The following is a 26,537-nucleotide window of genomic DNA, read 5'->3' on the forward strand; positions in this document are numbered from 1 at the left end:
GGCTGCACGGATAATTGATGTTATTTTCTACCTTTCTGAAATTTCCAAATTGCCTATGATGAGCATGTATGACTTTCATAATGAAAAGGAACCCTGTACAAGTCATTAAGGGAAGAGAGAATATTTGGGTCACGCGGGTTTGAGAGATAATAGGGACTGGAACTTCGGTGGTAGCAGAAGAGATTGACGCAGGCGACAGTATTAAAGGCAGCTCATTACAACTTGGGGACTCTGTGGGCGATGAAAGGTCCAGAGAGTAAAAATAATCTCAAGGTTTCGAGCCTGAGTGATAGAGTGAACGATGGTAACATTGACAGCAAAATCAGATCAATTATCTTTCTCAGAGATGGGAAAATTGCTTTTTTTCAATTTGCTGTCTAGAGGATAATATGTTGTCCCGATGAGTCAGAGAATTCTATAATTTAGCGAGGCTGATATACTGACAAGATGGACCACTAAAAGCATAAGATGTTTTTGTTTGTGTTGGTTGCAGACCATTAAATAAAATCAGGGTTTAAAACTGAAAGTATAATAAAAATGCCAGACAAGGGGAAAGGGTAATAGAACAAATTTTCATGTTTTCTTTTTAAGCAAATGAATAATCTTCCTTTCTCTACACGGCAGCAGTCCTCCCCAGTGCAACTGCATACGCGGCAGAAAAACGAGCCTTTTCCTTCTAGAATTATGGAATTAGAGAATGAACATGGCCCCAGAGGTCATCCAGCGAGGTGGGCGTTTCACGTGTTGAATTATTTATTTATAACCGTGAATTGTTAAGATGCTAAGATGCTAGTCCTACCCCCTCATTTTTAGAGACGGGGGCGGTGGGGGCCCTAGAGACATTTCTCAGGGACTGTCACGGAGAGAGGTCATGGCAGAGCCTGAACCAGAAGCCAGGGTAGCCCAGAGTTACTGTCTCCTAATCCCGAGAAATAATCCCGGCCCTTTCTTATTACTCTTCTTCCCCACTACACCATCCGCGGTGGTTCTTTTAAATAAGAAAACCCCCAAAAACTCTTTTAGGTGTGGCCACGAAGAAACGAAATCCTCTGTATAGTTTTCCTTAAGGTTCCTAGTGTTTTGACAGTGTTTTTTTCATCACTATAGTAACATTGCGGCCAACAGCATTTCTTCCTGTGGCTTCGCTGCTTGCCTTTCCTTTGTGACTAATTGGGCTGCGGGCCACGTCTGGGGGGCGGGGGGCTGTGCAGAGGGGATTGCTGCTCCGCATCTGCATTTCTGTTTCATCCGTAAAAAATTATCTATTCTTCCCCCGCTTCTTGGAAGCCAATTATGTTTCCAGCACCGTGCCAGTTTCACATTCCTGATTGGAAAGCGGCTCTGTAACTGGGAGTCGACTTCCAGATACTGCGGAGTTGTTTCTTTCTTTCTTTCTTTCTTTTTTTTTTTCTCACTTCAGTATGTATCTTTAAAAATTAGGAACGCGAAAAAAGGAAACAAAAGTTAGGAACACTTCCCTACATAAGCAAAATAGCCTGGCCGTCCTTTTAAAAATGATTCACATTCTTTAATATCATCTAATACTCAGCCCCTATTGCAATTTTTCCAGCTGTCCCCCGGTTGCGGGGAGACAAGGTCGAATCCATTGCCGTGGCACCGTTCGTGACGTGAAGATGGAGCGCTGTGTGTAGGGTGGTAACAGGGTGTCCCCTCCTGCCCCTTGACACTTATGTCCCCCCTCGCCACCTGAAGCTCGTCTGCGTGGCTCTGGGTTAGCGCCCTGTCGGCGCTTTGGCTCAGCTCCGTAGCTAATGCTTTTTGGGCCAGTTGGCCTCGAGTGAATCCATAATTTCAGCAGGCATTCTGAACTGACGATTTTTCTCATCTGTCATCTAATCTACATTTATAAGCTGTCCCTTTTCTCTAAAGCACTGCTTTGAGTCATTAACTCGGCTCTTGGGGGGGTTCTGAAATTCTGTTTCTGCTACGAAGGCAGGTACGTGTTTAATTCTTTCCCTTTACTTCTCAATTTTTAAAGCGAGGGGTTGGAGCCAAAGCCCCCTTAAATGGTACCACCTTTGTCCCCTTCACACCACATTCAACTGGTTCTTTTTTTTTTTTTTTTAAGTTTAAACTCCACCCCCAATGTGGGGCTCGAACTCACAACCCCGAGATCAAGAGTCGCACGTGCTACCAACTGAGCCAGCCAGGCGCCCCTCGTTTCCTTTTTAAGCTGCAGTGATTTTTAAGGCATCGCAGTCCCCAGTTCATATTGTTCAACTTCCTATTGTGGATGTCGATCTGAAGAAAACCGGGGCAAGCAATCTGTTGGCTTGTAGTTGTACAATAGGCCACTGTTTCGTGCAGGGCTTAGGGGCATGAAACCCTCTTGGTTTCTATGGCGAATTCACTGTGGGAACTAACCAAACCTTGGAAGTATTCTTAAGTGGACATTTGGTGTTCCATGAAACCACGAAATTTGTTTATTTCTTTAAAATATAAAAGCCTGTATAGCCTGCTGCTTTTCTTGGATTGAATGTCTAACAACTAAAGGCCAGTCGTGTTAGCCTCCAAACACTGATTTTTTTCCCCCATCTATGATGTTTTTCATCTTCAGCCATTATTCTGTCATTGATTACCTTGTTTTAAAAAATTGGCAGTGTGAGAATCAAATTATGGATGGGTAATTTTGTGGATTTATTTTTTTTTTCTGCAAGTAATTTTAAAAATAGACTGGCATATAATTCACGAAATTGAATAATAGGTCAGAGCATTTGTTCCCTTTTCTTACACAGACATACTCATAGAAGCAGTCCTCAGGAAAAGGCCACAATGCTGATGATGAGTGAAAATGAGAGTAATCCGAGTTTTAGAAATGAAAAAAGGCAATTGAAAAAATTAATGTCTTCTTGGAAGCCATTTCTGCTGCAGTGTTCCCCTCATTAAAATAGGGTGGTTTTTTTTTTTTTTCTTCCCTGTCCAACCCAGCTAACCATTGGGTCTAATGACTAAAAACCAGCGACAGTGTAATCTTCGGCATGCGTTTTTAAAAATTAAAATATTTTTCTTTTTAAAAGCGACACGTATTTATTATAGAGAAATGGGAAATACAGATCACCAAAGGAGGAAAATAACATCACTCTTCATCCTGTCACCCGGACGTAACCATCTTTAATGTTATGTGAACAACATAGAGAAATGGAACTTTTAATGATAAATGGAGTAACAGTGACAACAATAATAATAGTTTGTACTTGTGGAATTTTTGCTACGTATCAGACGCTTTTCTCAGCACTTCCTTCATTAATTTGTCCCCATCTTGCAGTCGGTCTTATCTCCAGCACACGGGTGAGGAAAGTGGGGTACCAGAGGGGGACTTTTGTAGCTTGCTGGGGGTTGCATTGTGAGGACACAACAGAGCTAGGATCCAAACTGAACGGACAAGAGTCAGACTTGGGACCTGAACCCAGGCATCCTGATTCTCCAGTCTAGACTCTGAGCCAGTCATATGATATGTTTTAATAAAACGCTCATATTTAATTTTCTTTGAATTTAACGGATGAGAAGGAAAGAGGTGGAACTGAAGGAATTTCTGAACTTCTGACAAATTTTTAAATAAGTTTTAATGATTATTGGAAAGGGCCATTTTTCTGTACGTTCTCCCTGTTCTCTCTCCATTTTTGAAGTTGTCCAGTATCTGCATGGTCAGTGCAGGTGACTGTGCCATAGCACAGTGTCTCCCTTAGAGCCCTCATGTGGTCTTAATTCCGGGTGAGTATATCTATTAGATGCTCACCACCGGTCTTCGTGTTCATGTCTCTCCAGTCACTTTGGTTGTTTGAAGCTCTGCACGTTTTCTCAGGGAGGATTCCTGGGACCAACATTTCCTGAATTATTTACACATTGATGGCGTCTGCTGCATTAATAATTGAAAGTCATTTTAGCTAGATATAAAATCCATGGCTCGCATGTTCTTGCCTTGGGTATCTTAAATGTGGCATCCATTTTCTTCTGGCATAAAATGTTGCCAGAGTCTGCTGACAATATAATTTTCTGTATTAAAATACTTAGTCTTTGGGCGCCCGGCTGGCTCAGTCAGTGGAGTGTGTGACTCTTGATCTCGGGGTCGTGAGTTTGGGCCCCATGTTGAGCGTAGAACTTACTTAAAAAACAAACACTTGGTCTTTTCTGATTGTCAAAAGCTTTTTTTCCTTCCAAGTCCAATAATTGAATAGGTCTTGGTGTTGTTGGTCATCCTGGCTTGATTTCTGTGGTAGGTAGCGTACCCTTTCAATATGTAGTCTCAGATGTTTGCTTTTTTTTAATTTCAGTAAAAATGTCTTCACTTCTAGACTTCAGTTATTCCGTTGCCTTGTTTTCTTTGCCTGTCTTCTGTATTTGTCACATCCTCTTGAATAATTTTTATCCACCTTCCTTTAAGATTTTTTAAAAAGATTTATTTATTTATTTTAGAGAGTGTCTGTGTGTGCCTGTGTGTGCGTGCGTGAGCGGGGGGAGGGGCAGAGGGAGAGAGAGCAAGAGACTCGCTAGCAGATTCCCCACTGAGTGTGGAGCCCAACGCAGGGCTCGATTCCAGCACCCCGAGATCCCGACCTGAGCCGAAATCAAGAGTCGGCCACTTCACTGATGGAGTGCCCCGTCTCTGTCTGGGTCAGTGTGGCGTCTCTGTGCACCAGTTGCTCCTCAGAGTGGGACTTGGCCCTGGAAGGGAGCTTTGGATGACTTTGAGAGTTCATGGGGCCCAGGCAGCTACCATGGACTCCTTGCGCTGAGACACTATTGGGAAGGGCAAACCCCTGCCAGTCTTAGTTGTTGTTCATACGTTAGCTTGCTGGGGTTTGAGTTATTTTAGAGTTCTCAGGTCTATCAGATGTCCTGCTGGTTCCCTCTCCATACCTCCTCCGTAACTGATTCCAGTGTGCTCTTGTAGCTGTCTTTAATTTGTCCCACCCATGCGTACTTCAGGGTTCAGGGGGGAATCCTTTTGATCCGGTTCTGCCATAGATGGTGCCTGTGGATTTGGCTGTTGCTTTCCTACTTACCCTGGTTACCTTTCCTGCTTGTGTTTTCTGTGGTGGCATTTGGGGACATTTAAAAGCTATGCTGCCAACCACTACCTCCCCCCCCAGGATTTCTCTGTAAATTACAGAGCACAGGCCAGATCGTCTGCTGCTTGCTTGTCTAAAGTCTGCAAGCTAAGAATGGTTTTATATGCTTAAATAGTTGGAAAGATCTAAAGCAGAATATTTCATCATAGCACATGAAAATCATTTGACATTCAAACGTCCGCACCACTAAGGTTTTGTTGGAATGCAGCCACACCTGTTCATTTACATGGTATCTGTGGTTTTTTCATGCTCTAACAGCACAATGAGTTATGCGACAGAGCCTCAAAGCTGAAAAAATTTCTTATCTGGCCATTGACAGAAAAAGTTGGCCAACCCTGGTCCTATAATATACTTTTTAATGGCTGAATAGTATTCCATTGTGTGACTCTATCATAACGTACTTAACCAAGTCCCTGTTATTGGGCATTGAGACGAATTCTAAAGTTCATCATTATAGGCATCATTTCATAGCTGTATTAGCATATATATTTTATTATTTTGGGGGGTAATAATTTTATTACTTTGTTACAGGTAAGATTGATGGATCAGAGGAGATTATACTTTTTAAGCTCTTTGATTAATATTGACAAATTGTCGTCCAGAAAGGATATACAGGCTAAATAAATATCTATTAAGGATACTGATTCAATAAATGTACGGTGCGTTCATGCAATGACGTATTATGCAGAGGGTAAGGGAAATGAGGTAGTTCAATTTTACTAATACATAAAAATCTGTAATATATGCTGTTAAATTAAAAACCCTGGTTACAGATGTAGAGTATGATTCCTTCGTATTAAGGAAAGGGGGGCCTTAGATTACATGCTTGTAAATTTTTCACAAGAAGTATAGATTACAAGTAGGTGGTACCCACTTAAACACCTAGCCATAGTACGCTATGACCCCTGGTTCAGTCTAGAATGGTGGTTTTGCCAGGCTTTTGTCAGCATGAGTGTATCTTTATTTTTTTTAAGTTCTTGCCAATTGACAGATGAGAAAAGGGCATCTTGTTTTCATTTACATATCATTTTGTATTGTTTTGTATGTTCATGGGCTTGAAGTCATTCTTTTGTGACGTTCTTGTTCATTGTCCATTTTTTAAAAATATTTTATTTATTTATTTGACAGAGAGACAGACAGCACCAGTAGGCAGAGCAGCAGACAGAGGGAGGGGGAGAAGCAGTCTCCCCACTGAGCAGGAAGCCCGACGCGGGGCTCGATCCCAGGACTCTGGGATCACGACCTGAACCGACGGCAGCCGTTTAACTGACCAAGCCACCCAGGCGCCCCCACTGTCCATTTCTTTTTCCCTGCCATATTCATGTTTTGGAAACTTGGTAGTTTGTAAAGCTCTTTTTTTTTTTAAGATTTTGTTTATTTGGGAGAGAGCAGACTGAGAGTGAGAGAGCATGAGCAGAGAGGAGAGGGAGAAGCAGGCACCCCGCTGAGCTGGAAGCCCGATGTGGGGCTCGATCCCAGGACTCTGGGATCATGACCTGAGCCAAAGGCAGACACTTAACTGACGGAGCCACCCAGGCGCCCCTGTAAAGTTCTTTTTGTCTATCAGCTATTAATCCTTTGGCTTGTTGTCCGTTTGCCTCGGTATGGTATTTTGGGTGATTAATGATGTTTTTCTTTTTTTATGCATTCAAATCTTCCTGTATTTTTTGTGTGTAGGAAGCCTTTTCCTGTCTCAGATTTATGTACTTGTTGCCCAATATATTTGTCCTAGGTCTTATTTGATTTTGTTTTTTACATTTAGGTCTTTCATCCATGGGGAATTTATCCATGTGGGCCGTCACGTAGGGTTTAACTTTATTTTTCAAATGCTTAGCCAGTTGTCTTAGTGCCATTTATTGAATAAGCCATTATTTCAAGGTTATGTAATTTTTTCAGACTGTTTTTTATTAGATCCTGTGCATTTCACATTTTCAAAAGTCAGGTTTGTTGATTTGATTTATGTAAAATACAATTTCATCTTTTTAAGTGCAGTTGTAGCAAATGTATGCAGCGTTGTCGCCACCACTCACACCAGTCAAGATCTAGAACGTTTTCATCATCCTCCAGAAGGTCCCTCGTGTCCCTTTATAGTCAGCCCCCTCACCCCAGACCCTATACCCTTGCCACCACTGATCTGTTTTCTATCCCTAATTTTTTTGCCTTTTCCAGAATGTCTTTACGAATGGAACCATCAGACACATAGATTTTTGGGTCTGGCTTATTTCACTTAGCACAGTACATTCAAGAGACATCCGTGTTGTTGCTATCAGTGGTTCATTCCTTTTCATTGCTGAGCCACATTCCATGATATGGCTGAACTGTAGCTTATTTAACAATTCACTTGTTCAAGGACAGTGGGCTTATTTCCAGTTTGGGGCTTTTACGAAGAAAGCCACTATAAACATTCACGTAGGGGTCTTTATGTAGACCTACGTTTCCAGTTCTCTTGGGTAGATACGTGGGGGTGGGACAGCCGGGTCACGAAGTAGGCGTAAGTTTCATTCGATAAGGAACCGTCCGCCAACACTGTACGAGAGATCCAGCTACTCTGCGTCTTGGTCGACACTTGGGATTGTCAGTATTTTTTATTTTAGCCATCCTACCAGGAGTATGAGGGTGAAATAATTTATTTAGAATGATTTGGATATTTTAAGCATTGTCTCTCCACTCATCCCTGCCTGTGCTTTCTAAGACTGGACGCTCCCGACCTGCTCAGTCCATCTCTAATTGTACAGCCCGAGGCAGCGGAATAGTCGCTGTTGCTCTTGTTTCTGTTTTTCTGCTTTCCGTTTCCTTTCCTAGGCTTCTCAAACCAGAATACATCCGAGCAGAGAAGGAGCTTAGAAATACTCCAGTGCAGGGGTGGCAGACTTTTCCTGTAAAGAACCAGAGAGTAAATATTCTTGACTTTCCCAGCCGTTCGGTCTTAGTCACAGCAACTCACCTCTGCTGGCGTAGCAGGAAAGCAGCCCCAGCCAACACAGAAAGGAGGAGGCGCGCCTGCGTTCCAATAAAACTTTATTTACAAAAACAGGCGGCCTGCTGGATCCAGCCCTTCCACCACAGTTTGCTGACCCCTGGTTCAGTCTAGCAACTCTGTTTTACAGATGAGGCGACTGAGCTCGGGTTCCACCCCTCCCTTGATTTATAAGTAAAGAAGGCAAAGGCCGGGGTCTTGGCTTTCACCGTGAAGAGACACATTGAGTTCAGGATGAGCTTACCTTTATCGGGCCCTAGTAAATGATGTCCCATGAAACTGTTAATATAGGGCCTTTCAAAAGTTCTAACTGCACTAAGACTTCTTGGGACATTTTATATATCGCCATTGACCTCGATGCTGGTTGACTTTTTGAGCCTATTATCTCACTGGAGCAGTGGGCAAATTTGAGGGGCAAGAAAATAAAGGTAGTAACAGTTAACGTAAGAAAAGCACACCACCCTTTTCTTCTTCTTCAAGAGACTTTGTTTCCAGTTTTGGAGATGTCCACATTTCTCTGTGGAGATACTTGTCAAACATCACCTAACAATCCCATGCTCTCCCCTCCCCGCTTGAATGTTAATTCCTGCTTGTTTTGTTTCATGAATTGTTCAAATAGATGAAGAGTCTTAGTCACAAAAAAAAAAAAATCCTCTAAAACCGTAACAGGAAAACATACACTCATGGTTGCATGCACGCAAACCTAAAAATAAGCGCTGGCCGCGGGTCCTCCGGGAGAGAACATTGTTTACTCGAGTCATCGTGCGTGTGCGTGTGTGTCTGTGTGTGGGTGTGTGTGTGTGTGTTCTCCTTCCTTCCAGCACTGGAAGAAGTACGACATCTATGAGAAGCAAACCAAAGAAGAGACCGACTCTGTGGTGCTGATAGAAAACCTGAAGAGAGCCCCTCAGTGACGGGCGTCATTTATTTTACCCTTCCTCGTGACCTTGTGCGGATTCGTCCCATTCTGCATTTGTTACCCGGGAACTCGTGAGACGGACGCTGAAACTACTGGGCCCCGAAGAGCAGCCAGCTCAGAAGCGCCGCGACACGGCGCGCAAGGGCTCTCTGGCCAAGACGGTGGAGTCGTCGTCGCCGAGTCGAAGAGCAGCCGCCCCGGCCAAGGCTTCGAAGCAGGGGACAGAGCAGACAGCGGTGATGCTGGCGGTAGACGGACTCTTACTGTGAGCCCTCGGAGGGACCTGTGCCTGCTCCGCGCTCCCTGCGCCAAACAGGACCAACCCGTGTGATTGGCTGTGTGAGGCTCATTTGGGGGGCGGTCCCCAAAGGCAGCCCCAAGTCCCCGAGAACACCTGGCGGACGAAGCGGCTAAATCTGCGCTCCGGTCGGGATCTCACGCGGGAGTGCGTGTGGCTCGTCAGCGTCTTCGCATCTGGAGCCCTCAGCCCCCGCAGCCGCGATTTTCTGGGCTTTGGAAGGCGCAGGCCGCAGCTAGCCACGAGGAGGACGCCTCCGGAGAAAGCAGGGGCCGCTCCTTTCCCGCCCCTTGCAAAGCCAGCAGGCGGCGGGCGTTTGGGGCCGTGGAGGGAGAAGGGCTCGCCGGCTGTGAGAGCGCGGCCGCGGGGCCTTCACCTCCGCCTTCGCCCCCAGCCTGAGGCGTCGCCCCGAGGGGTGCCAGTCTAGCCGAGACTCCTCTGTTCTTACCACTTCCTCTCCACCCGTCAGTTGCCAGACCTTTCGACTCCCCAGTTGCCCCCGCTCAGTCTCCCTGGCGCAGTCACCCTGGTCCCAGCAGGCAGCCTGGCTGTCCCCTGTCGTTAGAAACCAGAATGAAAAGCTGCTCACAACACCTAGAGGGGCAGGGAGTAATTTGCATCTCAGGTAATGCGTGCGGAGACTGAGAAACAATGACTTATTAAGACTAAGACTAAGAAACAATTCTTGCATATTTTGTAACTTGTCCGTGAGTCTGCATTTCTTTGAAGGTTTTCAGCGTTTACTATTCCTCTATGCATTTTCGAAACAGAAAGGAGGTATTATCTTCACTTCGAACTTTGCTCTCGCTGGCTTCGGGAAAGAATAGTTAGGTCTTCCCCTCTTCCCTTGAGGCCACAACTGGTTACGAGTAGGGTTTGCTTCTTATGTGGATAGCATCTGAGGCTCCAACGTTTGTGTTTTTTTGGGGGGGGGTTGCATACTAAGTTAGGGTTCCATTCTCTCCCAGCCCTACATCGGACCCACAGAGATGTGCCCCCTGCTCCTCCTCCCCCCTCCAAATTTAAAGAAGCGTGGAAGCCAGAGGCCCCCCCCCTCACCCCCCAGCATCTCTCTCCGCATGCGCACTGATTCCGATCCCTGGTAGGAACTTGAAAACTTGATACCACAAGTTCTCCAGACACTCACCCACTGGCAGCAATCAGATGTTGCGACTTGCAACTCCTGCTCTTACGGGATGGGAGGAGGTCAGAGGTGCCTGTTCGCCACAGGCTTGGGCCCAGGTGGCCACCGGCTTGCGCTGCCACGGAGAGGACTGTGCCCTGGCTCGTCGCAGGAAATTCCGTGCCAGGGGCAGACGTCAACATGTTTCCTCCCTGTGCCGTTTTTTTTTTTTCCTTTTCTTTTCTTTTCTTTTTTTTTTTTAGGTCAGATTGAGGTGGGAGACAGGCAGAGTAGACGTCCCACCTTGTTCTACGATTTTCGAGAAAGAACATTTGGTTTTCCTGTGTCGGAATGAGGTTATCTCCTAGTCGAGTCTTTTATAATTCCGGAAAGCAAAACACCAGCACGCCTCACCCAGGGCCGTTTTTCCTGGTATCCTATTTAGATGGCAATGGGCGGGGGGATGCTTTGGTATTACGATTACCCAAGGGCCTGCAGATGGTGACAGTCACAGCCCGGGAGCGAGGACGTTGCATTTGGTTTCCATTCTCCGCTTTGAGCCATCAGATAGTCGAGGGAAAAGGGGGCAGTGAATTACGGGAATACCTGTGGCTGGTCTATAACTGCTGAAAAGTCACCCCCAGGTGTTGGGAGCTCTCGGGAACTTGCACGCATCAGTGGGATTTCCACCACCTGTCGGAAACTCGTAGGTTCGTTCGCTATGTTATGCCTAAACTATATGGATTTTGTTCCCTTCCACCTACCTAAGTAAACCCACTGTAAGGATGGTCCTTCTCATTCTTTGATTCAGATAAGTTTTTCTTCTATCTGGGCACAGAAGGGATACGTGAAACAATGTTAAGAATATTTTTGGTAATGCCTTCAACTAGGGGTCATTTTGTTTAACTTCTTATAGGAAAGCTTGAGTGAAATAAATATTGTCTTTTTGTATGTCACCTGCCTGTTTTCCTTTGGTCTTATTTTGGAGTAAAGCATTGTGAGGAGTGGGTGGCGGAAAATTTGGAGTTAAAAGAATAAATGTTGCTGGGGCGCCTGGGTGGCACAGCGGTTAAGCGTCTGCCTTCGGCTCAGGGCGTGATCCCGGCGTTAAGGGATCGAGCCCCACATCAGGCTCTTCCACTATGAGCCTGCTTCTTCCTCTCCCACTCCCCCTGCTTGTGTTCCCTCTCTTGCTGGCTGTCTCTCTCTGTCGAATAAATAAATAAAATCTTAAAAAAAAAAAAAGAATAAACGTTGCAGAAAAAAAAAAATCCAAGACAGCTATTTTATCTTACAGTTGTTTCTCATAAGCTTGTCTGCTGTTCTCGGTCCGCGCGTGTTTTCTGATAAGAGCACACACCGAGTTTAATATCAGCACCGCCTGTGCCAGCGGTACCTAAAGGGATGGGGAGTATTTGATAAATTGTAGTTGTGATAATTAAGGGAAATGCACCGTGGGGTGCAGTGCGGGGGTGGGGGGCCCGGCAGCAAGAGCTGGGTCCACAGGTGCAGCTGAGGCAGCTCCGCGGGGCGGGCGGCTGCAAGGGGCTCGAGCCATCCTCGTTGTTCAGCTACGGGACGGCAAAGTATGTCCTTGCCAAAGACAAGACAAGAAGCGGGGGGTGGCTCTGCCGGCTGCTGCGGGTCTGCATCCTGACATACCTGATGGTTTGGGTGTTCCTGGCGAAGAAGTGTTACCAAGACAGCAACACCTCCCAGCAGAGCTGTGTGTCACCAGAGTCAAGGGCGTGACCTTCACCAACACCACCTTAGAGCTCGGAGCGGCTCTGGCCTGTTGCCAATGATGTCATCCCACCCCGGGGGGAGAACGTCTGTCGTCACCAACCCGACTGTGACCCCCAACCAGTGGCAGGAAACCTATGGGAAAAAAAGAAATACACGTGTGCACGTGCTTGCACGCACGCACGCACACACACACGCGCATTCTTAAGGAGACTGTCATGGTATACATGATGCGGGACCCCCAGTTAGAAATCAATCCCATGAGCAGGTTAGATTTGAGACTAATAATCGGTTTTCAATAGCTGTCCTCTTAAGAGATGGTAATGTGGTTTCATATTTTCTGTAAATACAGCAAAATGGTTTCAATGTCATGGAGGGTTTTGTTTGGTTTTTTTTTTCTCATTCGTGTTGTTAAAAGAAAACCACGGGCCCAGAATGGTGTCACTTACCCAAGTCAGTAAGCCAAGACTTAATACCTAACCTAACTGCGGTCCCAGCCTCCCAGAATGTAACCTTTAACCAGTCACTGTGGGATTTCCTGGTCAGCACTAGGAATTTTACTGATAGACCCTTTCCGTTCCCCTTGGGAGGGTGACCTTGCTTAAAACAATGGATTCCTTGCTAATAATTTCCTTTTTTCCACTCCTTCTCTATCTTGGTTATTAATATTTTTTAGTGAGGGGAGTGGGGGAGGGGCAGAAGGCGAGAGAGAGAATTTTAGGCAGGCTCCACACCTGCGTGGAACCAACTGTGCGGGGCTCGATCTCACGACCCTGAGATCATGACCTGAGCTGAAATCAAGAGTCAGACACTTCACCGACTGAGCCCGCCAGGCACCCCTCACCTTGAAAAGCCTTTTCTTTTCTGTGGCTCTTTGGAACTCCTCTCTGCTTACTAGGTGGGATGCTGCTGGATTCATGAATCAAATAATAAAGCCAATTAGACCTTTAAAATGTACTTGGTTGAGTTTTTATTATTTATCAGTGTTAAGTTGTAGGAGTGGGTCTTTAGCCAGACCACATTTATTCATTGCCCTGAATCTTTACAAGATCCAAACCTAGGGGGTGGGTAAGGGGCTGCTGATGTCGGCGAGGTGATTTCTTCAACTATCTAGAATGATCCAAGAAGATTCTGGAAATCTGCCTCCAGGTAAGTATAGTTGTGTTTTTAATAAGAAAGCGTTGCTACTTAATACATCGGTATACTGAGTATTATGACGGAAGACACTTGAGCGCAGACCCTGGAGGCTGCATATCTCTATGAGATCTCTGGCAAACACGTATTCGTAGTCATAAACATGTTCACCTTGTCTCGGGGAGAGAAGCCAGAATGATTGAGGTACATTGATTTCCAGAGTAATTTGCCATTTGTCATTTCCATGAAGTCCTGCTCGTTTACAAGCTCACATGAGAGACACATTGTGCCATCAGGACATTAGTAGTTTCAGGAGAAAACAAGGCAACAAGAACATTTCTTTCAGAGACTCTTCTTTGAAAGCCCACTGATGAGATCAAGCAGTAAGTTTCTTGTAAATACTGTAGCTAAATCTTGGCGTGCTTTTACTTTAAGCGAGGGAGGAGTTTTATTGGCATTTGGATGTTCTAGATATTTTTGACATCAATCCCCGAGACAATTTCTTCCTGAAGGTTCTTTGGCCTTTAACCGTCTTTCCTAATCGTCACACTATTAGTTTACTATTAGCAACAGGAAAATATTTCACTGCTAGTTTTCAACATTTATTAGGTCTAAACATGACATAAAAAGAGAAAATAGTTAGTGGCTACCGGGTGCCAAGTTATATGTAGTATTTCACTAAATTCCCACGTGACTCCCATGAGCTAGGTGGCATTGTTATCTTCATTTTACAGATGAAGAAACTGAGACATGAAATGATTGAGTGGGGGGCGCCCGGCTGGCTCAGTCAGTTAAGCGTCTGACTTCCACTCGGGTCATGGTCTCGGGGTCCTGGGATGGGACCCCATGTAGGGCTCTGTGCTCGGGAGGGAGTCTGCTTCTCCCTCTGCCCTTCCCCCTGCTTGTGCACTCTCCCTCCCTCTCTCCCTCTCAAATAAATAAAATCTCTAAAAAAAGTAAAATAAAGTGGATGGAGTTGTGTACGCAAGATGACCCAGCTAGTAAATAACAGACAGAATTGGAAGCCAAGTCAGCCTGACATTAGAGCCTGTATTAGAAGGCCAGTGATGTATTTACTTGTCCTAAGAAGAAAGCTACCTAAAGAAGAAACATTTTAGTTCAAATTGTTGCCAAATTGCTTATCAAATGGAAGCGATTTGAGAATTTAAACCATTTAAGTGAGCTTTTTACAGCGTCTTCTTACCCATTTGTGCGTTCTGTTCAATGTGCTTTGCACAGGGCAAAGTAACCTAGATTAGAATGTAGGAGTTCCAAGTGACCTTGGGCAGGCTTTCTTCCTGTTTGCATCTGCTTCCCTATCTATAAGATGAAGATGTTAGTCTTAGTGATTTTTCATCCCGTCCCACGTTCGTAACGGTGGCCGTAAGCTGTGGAACTCATTCGGCACAGGGGAGCTTGGCTGCAAACACGAGCAATGCCACGGGCAGGTCCCTTCCTCTCTCTGGGCATCAGTGTTCTTATCTGTAAAATGAGGAGACTGGACTAGATTCGCTCTATTCTGACAGCCAACAAAAACTGAGATAATGACTTGTTTTGCATATCAAGAAAATGCATTTACGGTCACCGATTGTTGATACAGGAAGTAGCTAGCTAGGAGCAGTAACTGCCAAAAATAACCAGAGTGGGTCCCTTAATACAACAGTAAGAACAGAGGAATAGGTATGTGGGATTAGCCCTGTGGTCCATCCAAATCAGAATTTTCACAAGGGCCCAGCCATGATTATGCCTAACAACTATTTCTTACCATGCTTTGCAGATCTTAGGTCATTTTGCCTAGAAACACAAAAATGGGTTTTTGTGTAATATAGATTCCTTGTGTAATGACATTCAATATGTTACCTAAGACAGAGTCCCTTTGAATTCCATACTTGTAAATTTGGTCATTGGATTTAACATTTTGGGTTTTATTTGATCAAAATGAAACATGTACATAATTTTAAAAGTTGAAGAATACCACAGGGTTTATAAAAAAACAGTGGTTCTCTGGCCCAAGACTGCCCCTAACCCTTCTCCCAGAAAAGACACCCTCACCCTATCCCTGGAACCTGTGAAAAATGTTATGTTACATGGCAAAAGGGGCTTTGCAGATGTGATTAAGATTATAGATCTTAAAATGGGGGAGATTATCCTGGATTATCTGGGTGGGCCCAATCTAATCACTTGAGCCCTTAAAAGCAGAGAAATTTCTCTGGCTGGAAGTGGAAGAGGAGGACAGAATCAAAGCACAGAAAGGCCTCAAAGTGCTGTTGTGGGCTTGAGAATGGAAGAGGCCATTAGAAAGTGCTGGAAGGAACTGGATCCTGCCAACAACATGAATGAGCCTGGCAGCAGACTCTCCCCCTAGCGTCTCCAGATAGGAGCCCAGCCTTATGAGACCCCAAGCGGAAAATGCAATCATACTTTGTTGGACTCCTGACCCACAGAAGTGTGAGATAATAAAGCTGTGTTGTCTTAAACTGTTTTTAACGTTTTTAGCTGGTTCTTTTGGTATCTAACACCCGAATACGGAATGATATTTCTTATTTTTATTTAGGTTTAGAAATTACCTATTTCTGAATTTCTGCTATGGAAGATGAGGAACTAGCTTTCTTATATGTCCCCAACACACACACACACACACACACACACACACACACACCACGTGCACTCACACTGCTGCAAATACAAAAAATTTTGGTTAAAATATTCAATATTTGCAATATTTGTATGATCGCTGTGCACAGTTGATCCATGTATGGTACCATTAAATTGTATTTCCTTTATCTTATCTCCCCCAAATTGTCTCTTTTTTGGTTTGACTTGTTTTTCTATGTACCTGTCATGAGTTCATCCCCAAACTTGCTGACAGAACCACAAAACACCCCTCGGCATGGTCACCTATCACACGTAATCAGTGAGTTCCATTTCTTTTTCTTGGAGACAATGCTCACTCGTGGAGTTTGCTGGCTTCCTGATCCATTCTGGAATGTTTGCCCTCCAGGCTTGCCACCCAGCTGTCATCCGGGGAGCACCCTTTGTTTTTCTTCTTTGTTTGACTCTGCTTTCCACATTTCAGCTGGTCCTCTTTCTTACTTTATGCCCTGGTTTTGCCGGACTACACCCTGTGGTAACTTCCTTAGAAAAATGGCGAGGGAGGTATTTTTTAAAAAGATTGTTTATTTGAGAGAGAGAGTGAGCGAGAGAGAGAGAGAGAGAGAGAGAGAATGCAGAGAATGCACACGAGCCAGGGGAGGGGCAGAGAAGCAGACTCACCACTGAGTAGGGAGCCCGATGTGGGACTCGATCCCAGGACTTTGGAATGATGATGTGAGCCGAAGGCAGATGCTTAACTGACTGAATCACCCAGGCGCCCACGAGGGAGGTAATTTTTTAATAAAACCCTTCTGTGTCTGAATATATCTTCACATATGATTAAAATTAGCCCTAGGTGAAGCATTCCTAATTAGAAACAATATCCCTTCAGAATTTTGGAAGCCATATTCCACTATGTTCTTGCTTCTAGTGTTGCTTTTAAAAAGTCTGATTCCTTTATTGATTTCCAGTTTGTTGGGTGTAACTCTTCTCTCTCTGCAAGCTTAAAACTTTTCTTTTTCTCTAGTGTTTTAAAATTTCACAATGATATGCCTTCTTGTGCATATCATTTTTTTTAAGATTTTAAGTAATCTCTATACCAGCCTGGGGCTCAAACTTACAACCCCAAGATCAAGAGTTGCCACTCCACCGAGTGCGCCAGCCAGGTGCCCCTCCTTCTCCCTTACGTGAAAATGAGAATCCTGGTAGCAGCAGTGTATCTTGCTTTTACGATCTCATGTTACACTGTTTACCTTCAGTGGACTGAATTGGTAGTGGCACGACATTTTCCAATTGCACTGGTTTTAGAAAAAGAATTCTATACTCGAATCTTAGGAATTTAGAATCTTAACTCTTTTTAGGCTTCTAAAAACACTTAAAAGGTTTTTTTGAAAGATTTATTTATTTGAGAGAGAGAGTGGAAGGGGGAGGGGCAGAGGGAGAGAATCTCAAGCAGACTCACGGCTGAGTGCTGAGCCCCACGTGGGGCTCGATCTCACGACCCTGAGATCATGACCTGAGCCAATATCAAGAGTTGGTCACCCAACTGACTGAGCCACCCAGGTGCCCCAGATCAAAAGTAGTTTTTCTTTCTTCCCTTCTCTCTTTCTGTCTCCCTCCCTCCCTTTCCTTCCTTCCCCTGGGGTAGATGAAAACTGGAAACATAATGCTAGGTAGCTGCTCCTTTTCAGTACAATAGGTTGTCTGGAGCCCACACTAACCATTTTCTCAGGATGGGAGTGCAGTGTGAACGTCTAATGTACGGGGATTAATGGGCGCCCTGCCACGCAGCCCAAAATAAGGCTGGCCAGTACCTGGGGGCACTGAGGAAGCTAACAGACAATTGACAAGCCTCAGCCCGAGGAGAAAGCCTGGGTTAGCTGTAGGCTTCACACCCAGGAGCTGCCTTGCCAGCACATAGGGGCCCCATGGAGACGAGAACTAGAATCATAGAGGAAGAAGGTACCTAAGCCAGGAACAGCCTCAGCTTGCCTTCTCTATTGATTTGATCATTTTCTTTCGACCAGCAGTGACGTGAAAACTACAAGACATGGGCATCAACCCCTCAGACCTGATGCCAGCTCTAATTTCTTGGTAGAGTCAAATTAGTACGCATCGCTACCGGACTCAATAGATCGCCATTGAGCACCTACCACATGCCTGCTGGGCGAGTCACTTCCTTTCTCTTAGTTTGCGTTTTCTCACCTAGGAAAAAAGCGGTAAGCAATCTACAGGGGGCCTTTCAGGTCTAATATTCACAGCTAAGAAAATGGCAATTTGGGGTCGTTTCTTAGAAAATAAACGGAAACAGACATAGAAAAAGAGCAGCTGACCTAAGACTTGTAGATTTGAAAATGCAGACAAAACCAGAAGGTGATTCTATGAGTTATTGTTTGACTTGAGAATTGGACTAAGAATGAATTCCAAATGTCTTATCTCCGCAATGTCTCTGAAAGCACCGGAGGGGAGACAAGGACAGATCTCCCCCAAACGTGAGTCTGCTTTACAGCTTGGATGTTCAAGCTGCAGCCCACCAGCCCCCCGCCAACATGCATAGACAGGATACCTTCCCCCTTCCAAGTCCCACTCCTTTCTTCTAGAATTCTCTCTCCAGCTGCCACCATCCCCAGTGCTGTCCTTCAGTAACAGGCAGTGGCTTGTCCAGTCTGGCAAGAGTCCATGTTCCAGGCCTTTCCCGCCTTCCTCTCTTTTCAGACTCCCCTTGCCTCATTTCTCGTCCCTCTTTGCCTCTGCCTCCTGATACAAGACATTTGATCTGTTCATCCTTTCTGATGTGGTCAAGGAAGACCCACGTGTTTGTGGGTTCCTACTCCTGGGTAAGATTCATCGTCCGAGAAGCCTCTCCAAAATCATGCTACCGCTTTCATGCTGTATTTTTCAAAATCTTTTATTATGGAAAAGTTCAAACATAAACAAAAGTAGAGAGATTGTTACAATGAGTGACCATCCTCCAGCTTCGACAGTGATCGACACGGTCGGTCTTGCTTCGTCTCTACCTCCACCCAGTCTCCATCTCGCAGACAATGAATTATTTTGAAGCAAATCCCAGACATTGTATCATTTCATCTGTAAATACTTCAGTACACATCTCTGAAAACTAATGACACTTTTGTTTAAAAGAAAAACTACAATAGGGAAAATATTCGTTATCAAAGCTAATTTAAGGTTGTGGTTTTAATGAAAATAGACGTGTCTTTAGAGTTATCGGGATTGAATATACAGCTTCTGTTCTGTCTGTGTTTACTGAAAATCACGTAAGTTCCTGTTATCTCAGTTGCAAATTTGTCACCAAAAAAAAAATAATAATAATGATGATTGACTTTGTCCAGTGCCTCCCAAAGTGTTGTGGGTAGTCTAAACATAATTAAGAACAAGTAAATTAAATAGATGTAAATAAGATGAAAAGGTTTATAGGCAAACCGTTAAAGAGCTTCCAGAATCTTTAGTAACCGGTAACTTCAAAGTTTTGCCAAGTTAAATGATGAGTAAAGTGAAAATCATGGACTAGCTAGACCTTGTCCAAAAAGGTAAGAGAAGAAAACACGAAGTACCAAAAATCAATCAGGAAATAAACTGCAATACCATCATCATACTTTTAAAAATTAACAATAATTGCTTAATATTATCAAATATCCAGTCAGTGTTTACACTTCCCCAACTATCTCACTTGTTTTCCCTATAGTTTGTTTGAATCAGGATTGAGCAAGGCTCATGATGGATTTTTGAAGACCAACGCTTTGTTATTAATAGGGGCAAGGATTTAGGAGCAAACAATTGTTTGGCCCTCAAGACCTTACTGCATTGGCATCTAGTCATGAATATGGCCCTGTCACCACAAAGTAGCTCCCCCCCACCTTCCAGATGGCTGTACTGCACATTAGTGTCACCTGTGTATGCCACGGGGCTCTGGAAATTCTCGATAAGGACCGTAAGTCACCCATAAAATAAGTGAAAACTCAAGATTAGCCTTGAAATTCAGAAGTTCTTAGACAGCCAACACCCAGTTTTCCTTGGAAAAAAAAAAACAACCCTACACACACACCCTGCCCCACCCCCCCACACAACCAAATGCCAACTTTTAATACACGTAGGGGATGTTCATGCACATGGCAATCGAAAGCACTTCTCTGTTGTATCATTTCTCCCCCCTTGAGATAAGGCCCAATATAAGCATGTTGGAAATGTGATAATGAAAGAACTCTTCAGCATGGGTTCATTAGGACCAAAATGGCGCGACCCCTTTAGGATATTTTTAAACGTGCTGAAAATTGGAAAGCAGGCTGGAAAAACAGGCTTAGGAGTCTGCTTGGTAGGCCGAGGAAAATTATGTGTGGTTAAGTACGTGCTCCTTCCACCTGATGAGTGAACACTTAGTCATGCAGCTTTTGGTAAGTTGGAGTAGATCCACTAGAGTGAAAAAAAGATGAATGAATTGAACCGTGGAGTCTGGGAGCAGCATTCCTGCTACCAGGGTCTGCTCTAGTCCACTGCTTTATTCCTTCGTTCAGAAGCATTTAAATGAGTATAGATTAGGTACAAGATGCTGCGGTGGGTTCAAAGAATAAGACTTGCTTTCCATCTCATTGTTTCTCAGAGTCCGAGGTAGGGAGGGGACATCTGTTCCGTCTGGTGAACCAGCTCTGTCTGCCTGGAGACACTGTTTTGAGAAGGATTTTGAGATTGAGTTTAGGCTTGGCAGAAAGACAGCTAAGATCCATTAGCAAGGCCTCATTGGGTACTGGTGGGGAGGACTTGAAGAATTTGTGCCACGTAGTTGCCATCCTGGGCTAAGGGAAGGAGGGAGATTTCCATAGATATAAATAATGAATAATCTTCAAGGCAGAGGGTGAAAAATGAGAGCTATCAGAGGAGGTCCAAATGAAGCTCAGTAGACCGTGGAAAGAATGATCTGCACCTTGAAGTGTGAGGAGAATCTGAACAGATTCATGAAAGGGGGCATTCTTGTCCTGGGCGGAGTTTGGGCAAAGTCACAGATGGTGGCAAGATGGATTGTGGGAGGAAGACGATGGAGATAAGCGGATGAGGTAGGAGCTTAGCTGAGCGGTGGTGAGGCTCTCCTGTGCCAGGAGAGTTAGAAAAGAGAGCTCAGATCTGAAATGTTTCGGAGGTGGACTCACCAGAACTTGATGAATGGACAGATGTTCAAGATGCTATAGAGAAGTGAAGGCTGGAGTGGGGGTGAGGGAGGGGGCGCGTGAGATACAAATTCTGTTTTGGACATGTAGACTGTGGATTGTTGGCGGGAGCCATTGGGTCATGATTTCCAGCAGGGTTGGAGCGCACCCTGGGGGGCAATGAGAGGAAAGCAACTTTCAGAGTCAGGGCTGCTGGGAGCCAGCCCCCAGGAAAAGACCAGTGGGCTCACTCCCAGAAGACACATTGCAAGCCTCTTGGCACAGGGTGAAGAAACTCCGAATCTGAGCTTGCTACAGGGCAGTCGTGCGATGGCAAGCAAGATGGCAGGGCAGAGCCCTTATGGGCAGCTTGCCGCTCAAGAGTAACACACTGCTGCCATCTGGGGGCTGCATGGAGAAATGCTAATGGCAGCTCTGTGATTGCCACTTAGAGGGGACATGATTTGGGGGCCACCAAGACCCCTCCTCTGGAAAACCTTTTATGTTCTTCCCTGAAGACTCGTTAGGCTAGCTCTATTCCTCCATCCCCAACGAAGAAAACTACAGGGGCACGTGTTCCATAGTATCCTTTCTTTCTGGAAGGGTTTGACCCTCGACAGCAGACTACTTCTGGCCAGCTATGGCATGCTAGCGCCAAATTGAGATCTTTCCTGCCGCTGCTGCTGTCACGTAGCTACGACCAAAGTTCTGGCTGGCACCACAGCTCTCTGCCGGACCCACCGAATCCCTCATTTTGACCAAGTCACTCGTTGGCTTTGACTTTTGATACCAGGGCCCCCTTCTTTTTACCTCCAGCGGCACCGCTTTCTCCTCGATGTTTTCCTTTGCCAACCTCCTTTTCTGGAGTGGAACCAGGTCTTCGTGTTTTGGTTCATTCATTCAACATTTATTGAGTGGCTACAATGTGCTAAGCGCTGAAGCTACATTGGGAAGGAAAACAGATGCGGCCCCTCAGGAGGTTGTATGACGGTCTAACTGTAAAGGCAGAAGACAGTCGTATGACATGTGATGGATGCTCTGAGGGAAAGATGGATGTTGCCGTGGGAGCAGGTAACAGGGCAATCGGACCACAATCTGACCATCTTGAAGGGTAGCAAAAACTTTTCTGACATTTAAGCTGAAATTTGAACGATTAGTAGGAATCGGCCAGGAGATAACTATTCTGAAAAATATGATGAAATCCCCAAGGCTTGGGAAATAAGGAGCTATGGTCGTGTTTCCTCTGTGTTCTGGGATGACAGTGCAATAGGGAGAATCATTGGCTTTATACAGACAGTCCCTAGGAGAGTCTTGAGTCTGGAACTGTTATATCAATTAAAGTGAAAAGTATGTGTTTAAAATAAAAACAATAACAACAACAACAATCAGAAAATCAGGAAACTTAGAAATATAGAACCAGGAGCACCTGGGTGGCACAGTTGGTTAAGTGTCCGACTCTTGATTTCATCTCATGTTGTGATCTCAGGGTCATGAGATCAAGCCCCGCATCGGGCTTCGCGCTCAGTGCAGAGTCTGCTTAAGACTCTTTCTCCCTCGCCGTCTGCCCCTTCCCCCTGTGTGCACTCACTCTCTCAAATAAATAAAATCTTTCAAAAATATATGGAACAACAACAACGACAACAAAAATAACCCCCCAAACTCTGAATTAGCCTGAACTTTTGGGAAAAGAATACATATAAGAAGATAAAGAAATACTAATATTGAGGTCTTGAAGTACCATGTTTCAGTTTCTTTCACTTTTTTTCCCTTTCTAGGAATTGAGCCAATTTTTAAAATCTCCACATACACTCATTTGAACTGGAACATAATGTCTTAAATATTCTAACACATTGGATCTGAACCAACACAAGATACTAAACACCTACTTGAACTTCAGATTCCTCATCAGTAACATAGGGATGATAACAGTAGCTACATCCTGAGGGTTTTTTGGAGACGTAATGAGTTAACACCTGCGAAGCACTTTAAACCAGTGGCTGGCCCCTCGTAAGCACATAATACACATTAGTATTATTTCAGGGCTGACCTGTTCATAGAACATGTCAGGGGAAAGACTATCGGGCTGATGGAATGAGGTTGCTTCGACACCATGCCATGGAAAAGACTGGCTACTCCGGCCACACACAAAGGGCCAACCCTGACACTAGAAATGCTAAGCGGAAAAAAAAGAAGCCGAGAATGTTGCACATAAGTCCGCTCGTTTGCAGAGGCGTATCCAGAAAGACACTTATTCCGTAGCTCCTCTTCCCTCGTTCCTGACAGGTAATCTGTCTCCCTCTAAACACCTCCAGCGACAGGGAGTTCTCTGTTGTTGGAGAGAGGCCGTTTCATTCTCTGATGGTCCGTTCTAATTTTTTTAGATCACTCTTTACATTCTATGGTCAAAAATCAGCTTCCTCGTGTATCTATCTACCTGTGAAAACTTCTACCCTGGGGAACCAAAGCGAACAGAAAAAGTTTTCCACACAATACTTGGAACAAGGACTGTAGACTGTAGATCTTGAATTTGATAACCGTGCTGTGGTTATCTCTGAGAATGTCCTTGTCCCTGGAAACTACCCACTGAAACATGAAGAAAAGTGGAATGACATACACGATAGTTCTGCAAATGGTTCAGAAAAAAGAACATTAATATATAAGTAGTGAGAGAGTCCCAAAATATTTGCAATTGGTGAGGTCTGGATAGATAGCCTAGGAGGATTCTTTCTAGTATTCTTTTTTTTCTAAGGTTTTATTTATTTATTTATTTAGAGTGCGAGCAGGGGGAGGGGCAGAGGGAGAGAGAGAGACTCTCCAGCAGACCCCGTTCCTAGCACAGAGCCCCATGCGGGGCTTGATTCCGCAACCCTGACATCATGACCTGAGCCGAAATCAAGAGTCGGAGGCTTACCCGACTGAGCCCCCCAGGTGCCCCTCTTTCTAGTGTTCTTGCACCCACTCTTTAACTTTGAAATTATTTCAAAAGAAAAAGATAATGAAAAAAAATCCTCCCTCTTCCATATGACAGCTCTTCAAAGTTTGAGAACAATTACCACATTAATCTGATTCTACTTTTCTCTCGCTTGTTCGTTCATTCATCCCTTCATTCTTCGACAAATATTGATTAAGCACGTGCTTTGGGCCAGGCCCGGCGCTGAACACTGTGGGTCCAGCGGGGAAGGTAGTCAATTCCATCTACTGTCATGGAACTTGGGGGCACTTAGGGAGACCCAAGGCGATCAACAAGTAGTTCTATTCTTCTACCTGTGATAGAATTACAAAGGAAGAATGGAGGTGGCAGTATGGGAGAGCCTACCAGAGGGTTCTGAATCTAGCCAATGGCCCTGGCATGTAAGGTTGTAGGGTTGCAAAGGGCAGTAAGCCAGAGAGATTAGCGCTCCTTTATGAAAAATCTGTTGGCTGAGGGGAAGGATTTGTGGGCCCAGGTGAGCAGCTTCGGCCAAGCATTTGACAAGTTGTTCCATCTGCTCCCTTAAATGTCACAGAGCATTGAAAAGAGATTACCTGGATTTGAATGACAGCTGCTGTGTCCCAGCGATGTAGCCGTGAAAGAAAGAGATGAGTCTCGGTGCCCTGGTGCACGTTGGAACCCATCAACAGTCGGGGTCTTTAGCTGGCCCGTCACAACACTGGGGACCACCTCAGGAAGAAGAGCCCCAATGGCTCGCCCCCTGCCCCTGCTTTTGCCCCGCGTCAGTCATAGCCAGGCCCGATGGCACAGCTATGGTAGCTGGGCCCCCTGCCACGCACAATCGAGCTTGGGGTTGTGTTGTGCCTACAAGAGCCCTGAGAAAAGAAACTCCCACAGGAACCAAGCCAACGTCTGTAGTAAGATTTGCCTTACAGCTTCGGTGAGAAAACTCAAGCTTTAGAGCCATTAACATGTATTTTTTTTCCCCCAAGAAAAATAGTCATCACACGTGGGGGTGAGATTGGAAGATGAAGCTGAGGATGTGCACGCAAAGCCTAGTGCCGAGAACATCATGAGCTCTTGATGAATGGCCGCCGTTGCTCTTTTCATGGCGGGACTGAGTGGGCGGGGCTCGGGAAAACATGGTAGCATGAGCACACTGGATATTCATACCTCCAGGGCACCTCCCTGTCAAGGGACGGCGACGGCGCTCCAAGGAGAAGGGTGCAGAAACTTACTTCTGCCTGTCTGCTACCTTTGCTTATCGCGAGCACCCAGTCTTCAAAATAGTCAGTACTCCTAGTCTAGTACATATATTCTTCATTCATTCAACAAGCGTTTATTGAGAACTTGCTGTGAGCCAGACACCGTCCCAGGGGCCCGCATTACATAAGTAAAGAATGCAAGCAAACACATAACCCCATCTTTCTGTATACCGTCAGGTTTCACAGTGCTTTTTCTTTATTAGAGAGAGAGAGAGAGCACGAGCATGGAGAAGGGTGGAGGGAGAGGGAGAAGCAGACTCCCCGCTGAGCAGGGAGCCCGATGCAGGGCTTGATCCCACGACCCTGGGATCATGACCTGAGCCGAAGGCAGATGCTTCACTGACTGAGCCACCCGGGCACCCTTTACAGTGCTCTTACAGGATGATTTTATTTGATCCTTGCGACAGTCTGATGAAAAAGCTACCCTTGTTAGGACGTCCGCCCTTTAGACGAGGAAACTGACATGCCCAGAGATTGATGAATTGTTCCAAGAGTGGCAGAGCTGCCATTTGAACCCAAGCCTCCAGGCCGTAATTCAGTGTGCCCTTCATTGCACACACCGGAATGGCCAGCAGCCTGATCCGCCGCTCACCCCGCCAGCCTCCCGTGACAAGGGGGCACCCAGCGCTTTCCCACCTGCCTTCACCTCTGCACACCACCCTCCTCCCTCTCTCGCTCTAGATCTGATCCGTGAGAAAGACACATAGCATACGATTTCCCTCCTGCACGGGATCGAAAACACAAAACCAACCAACAAAAAAACCAAAGAGACCCTGAAACACAGAGAACAAACTGGTGGCTACCGGACGGGAGGTAAGGGGAGGGAAATTGATGAAGGGAATTAAGTCATACAAACGTCCAGTTATAAAATAAATAAGTCACAGAGATGAGAGGTACAGCTCAGGGAATTTGGTCGACAATATTGTAATAACATCTGTATGGTGACAGATGGAGACCACTCTTGTGGTGAGTCATGTGTGGAATTGCCAACGCGCTACATTGTACACCTGAAACTAACACAACACTGCATGTCACTGCATGTCAACTATACTTCGAGAATAAAAGAAAATCTAAGCCACTTAAAATTCTTAAAAAACGCAGCTGTTAAAGTGATCTGAAAAATTAAATAAAAATGTAGGGGCGCCTGGCTGGCTCAGTCGGTAGAACATGAGACTCTTGATCTCCAGGTCGTGAGTTCGAGCCCCACGTTGGGTGTAGAGCCTAGTTAAAAAAATAAATACATAAAAATGAAAAAATGATTAAAAAAAACCCAGCCTTATTGTGATACAGTGCACACTCATACAATTC

At 45.1% G+C, this 26,537-nt stretch overlaps 1 protein-coding gene across 7 annotated transcripts in view; it reads left to right on the forward strand.

Moving 5' to 3' along the window:
• The window catches only part of IL13RA1 (interleukin 13 receptor subunit alpha 1), a 76,576-nt gene that overhangs the window by 41,811 nt on the left and 8,228 nt on the right, over positions 1-26,537 (forward strand). Inside the window, exons 11-12 of one of the 7 annotated variants that reach the window (XM_057313818.1) lie at positions 625-728; positions 6,219-8,683. The exons of 1 other annotated variant lie outside the window; for it this stretch is intronic. In XM_057313818.1, coding sequence (XP_057169801.1) covers positions 625-728; positions 6,219-6,285 — 171 coding nt within the window. In that variant the 3' untranslated portion in view covers positions 6,286-8,683. Of the gene's footprint in view, positions 1-624; positions 729-1,570; positions 2,065-2,089; positions 6,190-6,218; positions 8,684-8,888; positions 11,364-26,537 lie in introns of those variants that run through there. 5 more of the 7 variants (XM_057313817.1, XM_026478875.4, XM_057313821.1 and 2 more) reach the window with 5 other exon arrangements.

This window comes from Ursus arctos, chromosome X, assembly GCF_023065955.2.
Source record: "Ursus arctos isolate Adak ecotype North America chromosome X, UrsArc2.0, whole genome shotgun sequence".
Taxonomy (NCBI): Eukaryota; Metazoa; Chordata; class Mammalia; order Carnivora; family Ursidae; genus Ursus; species Ursus arctos.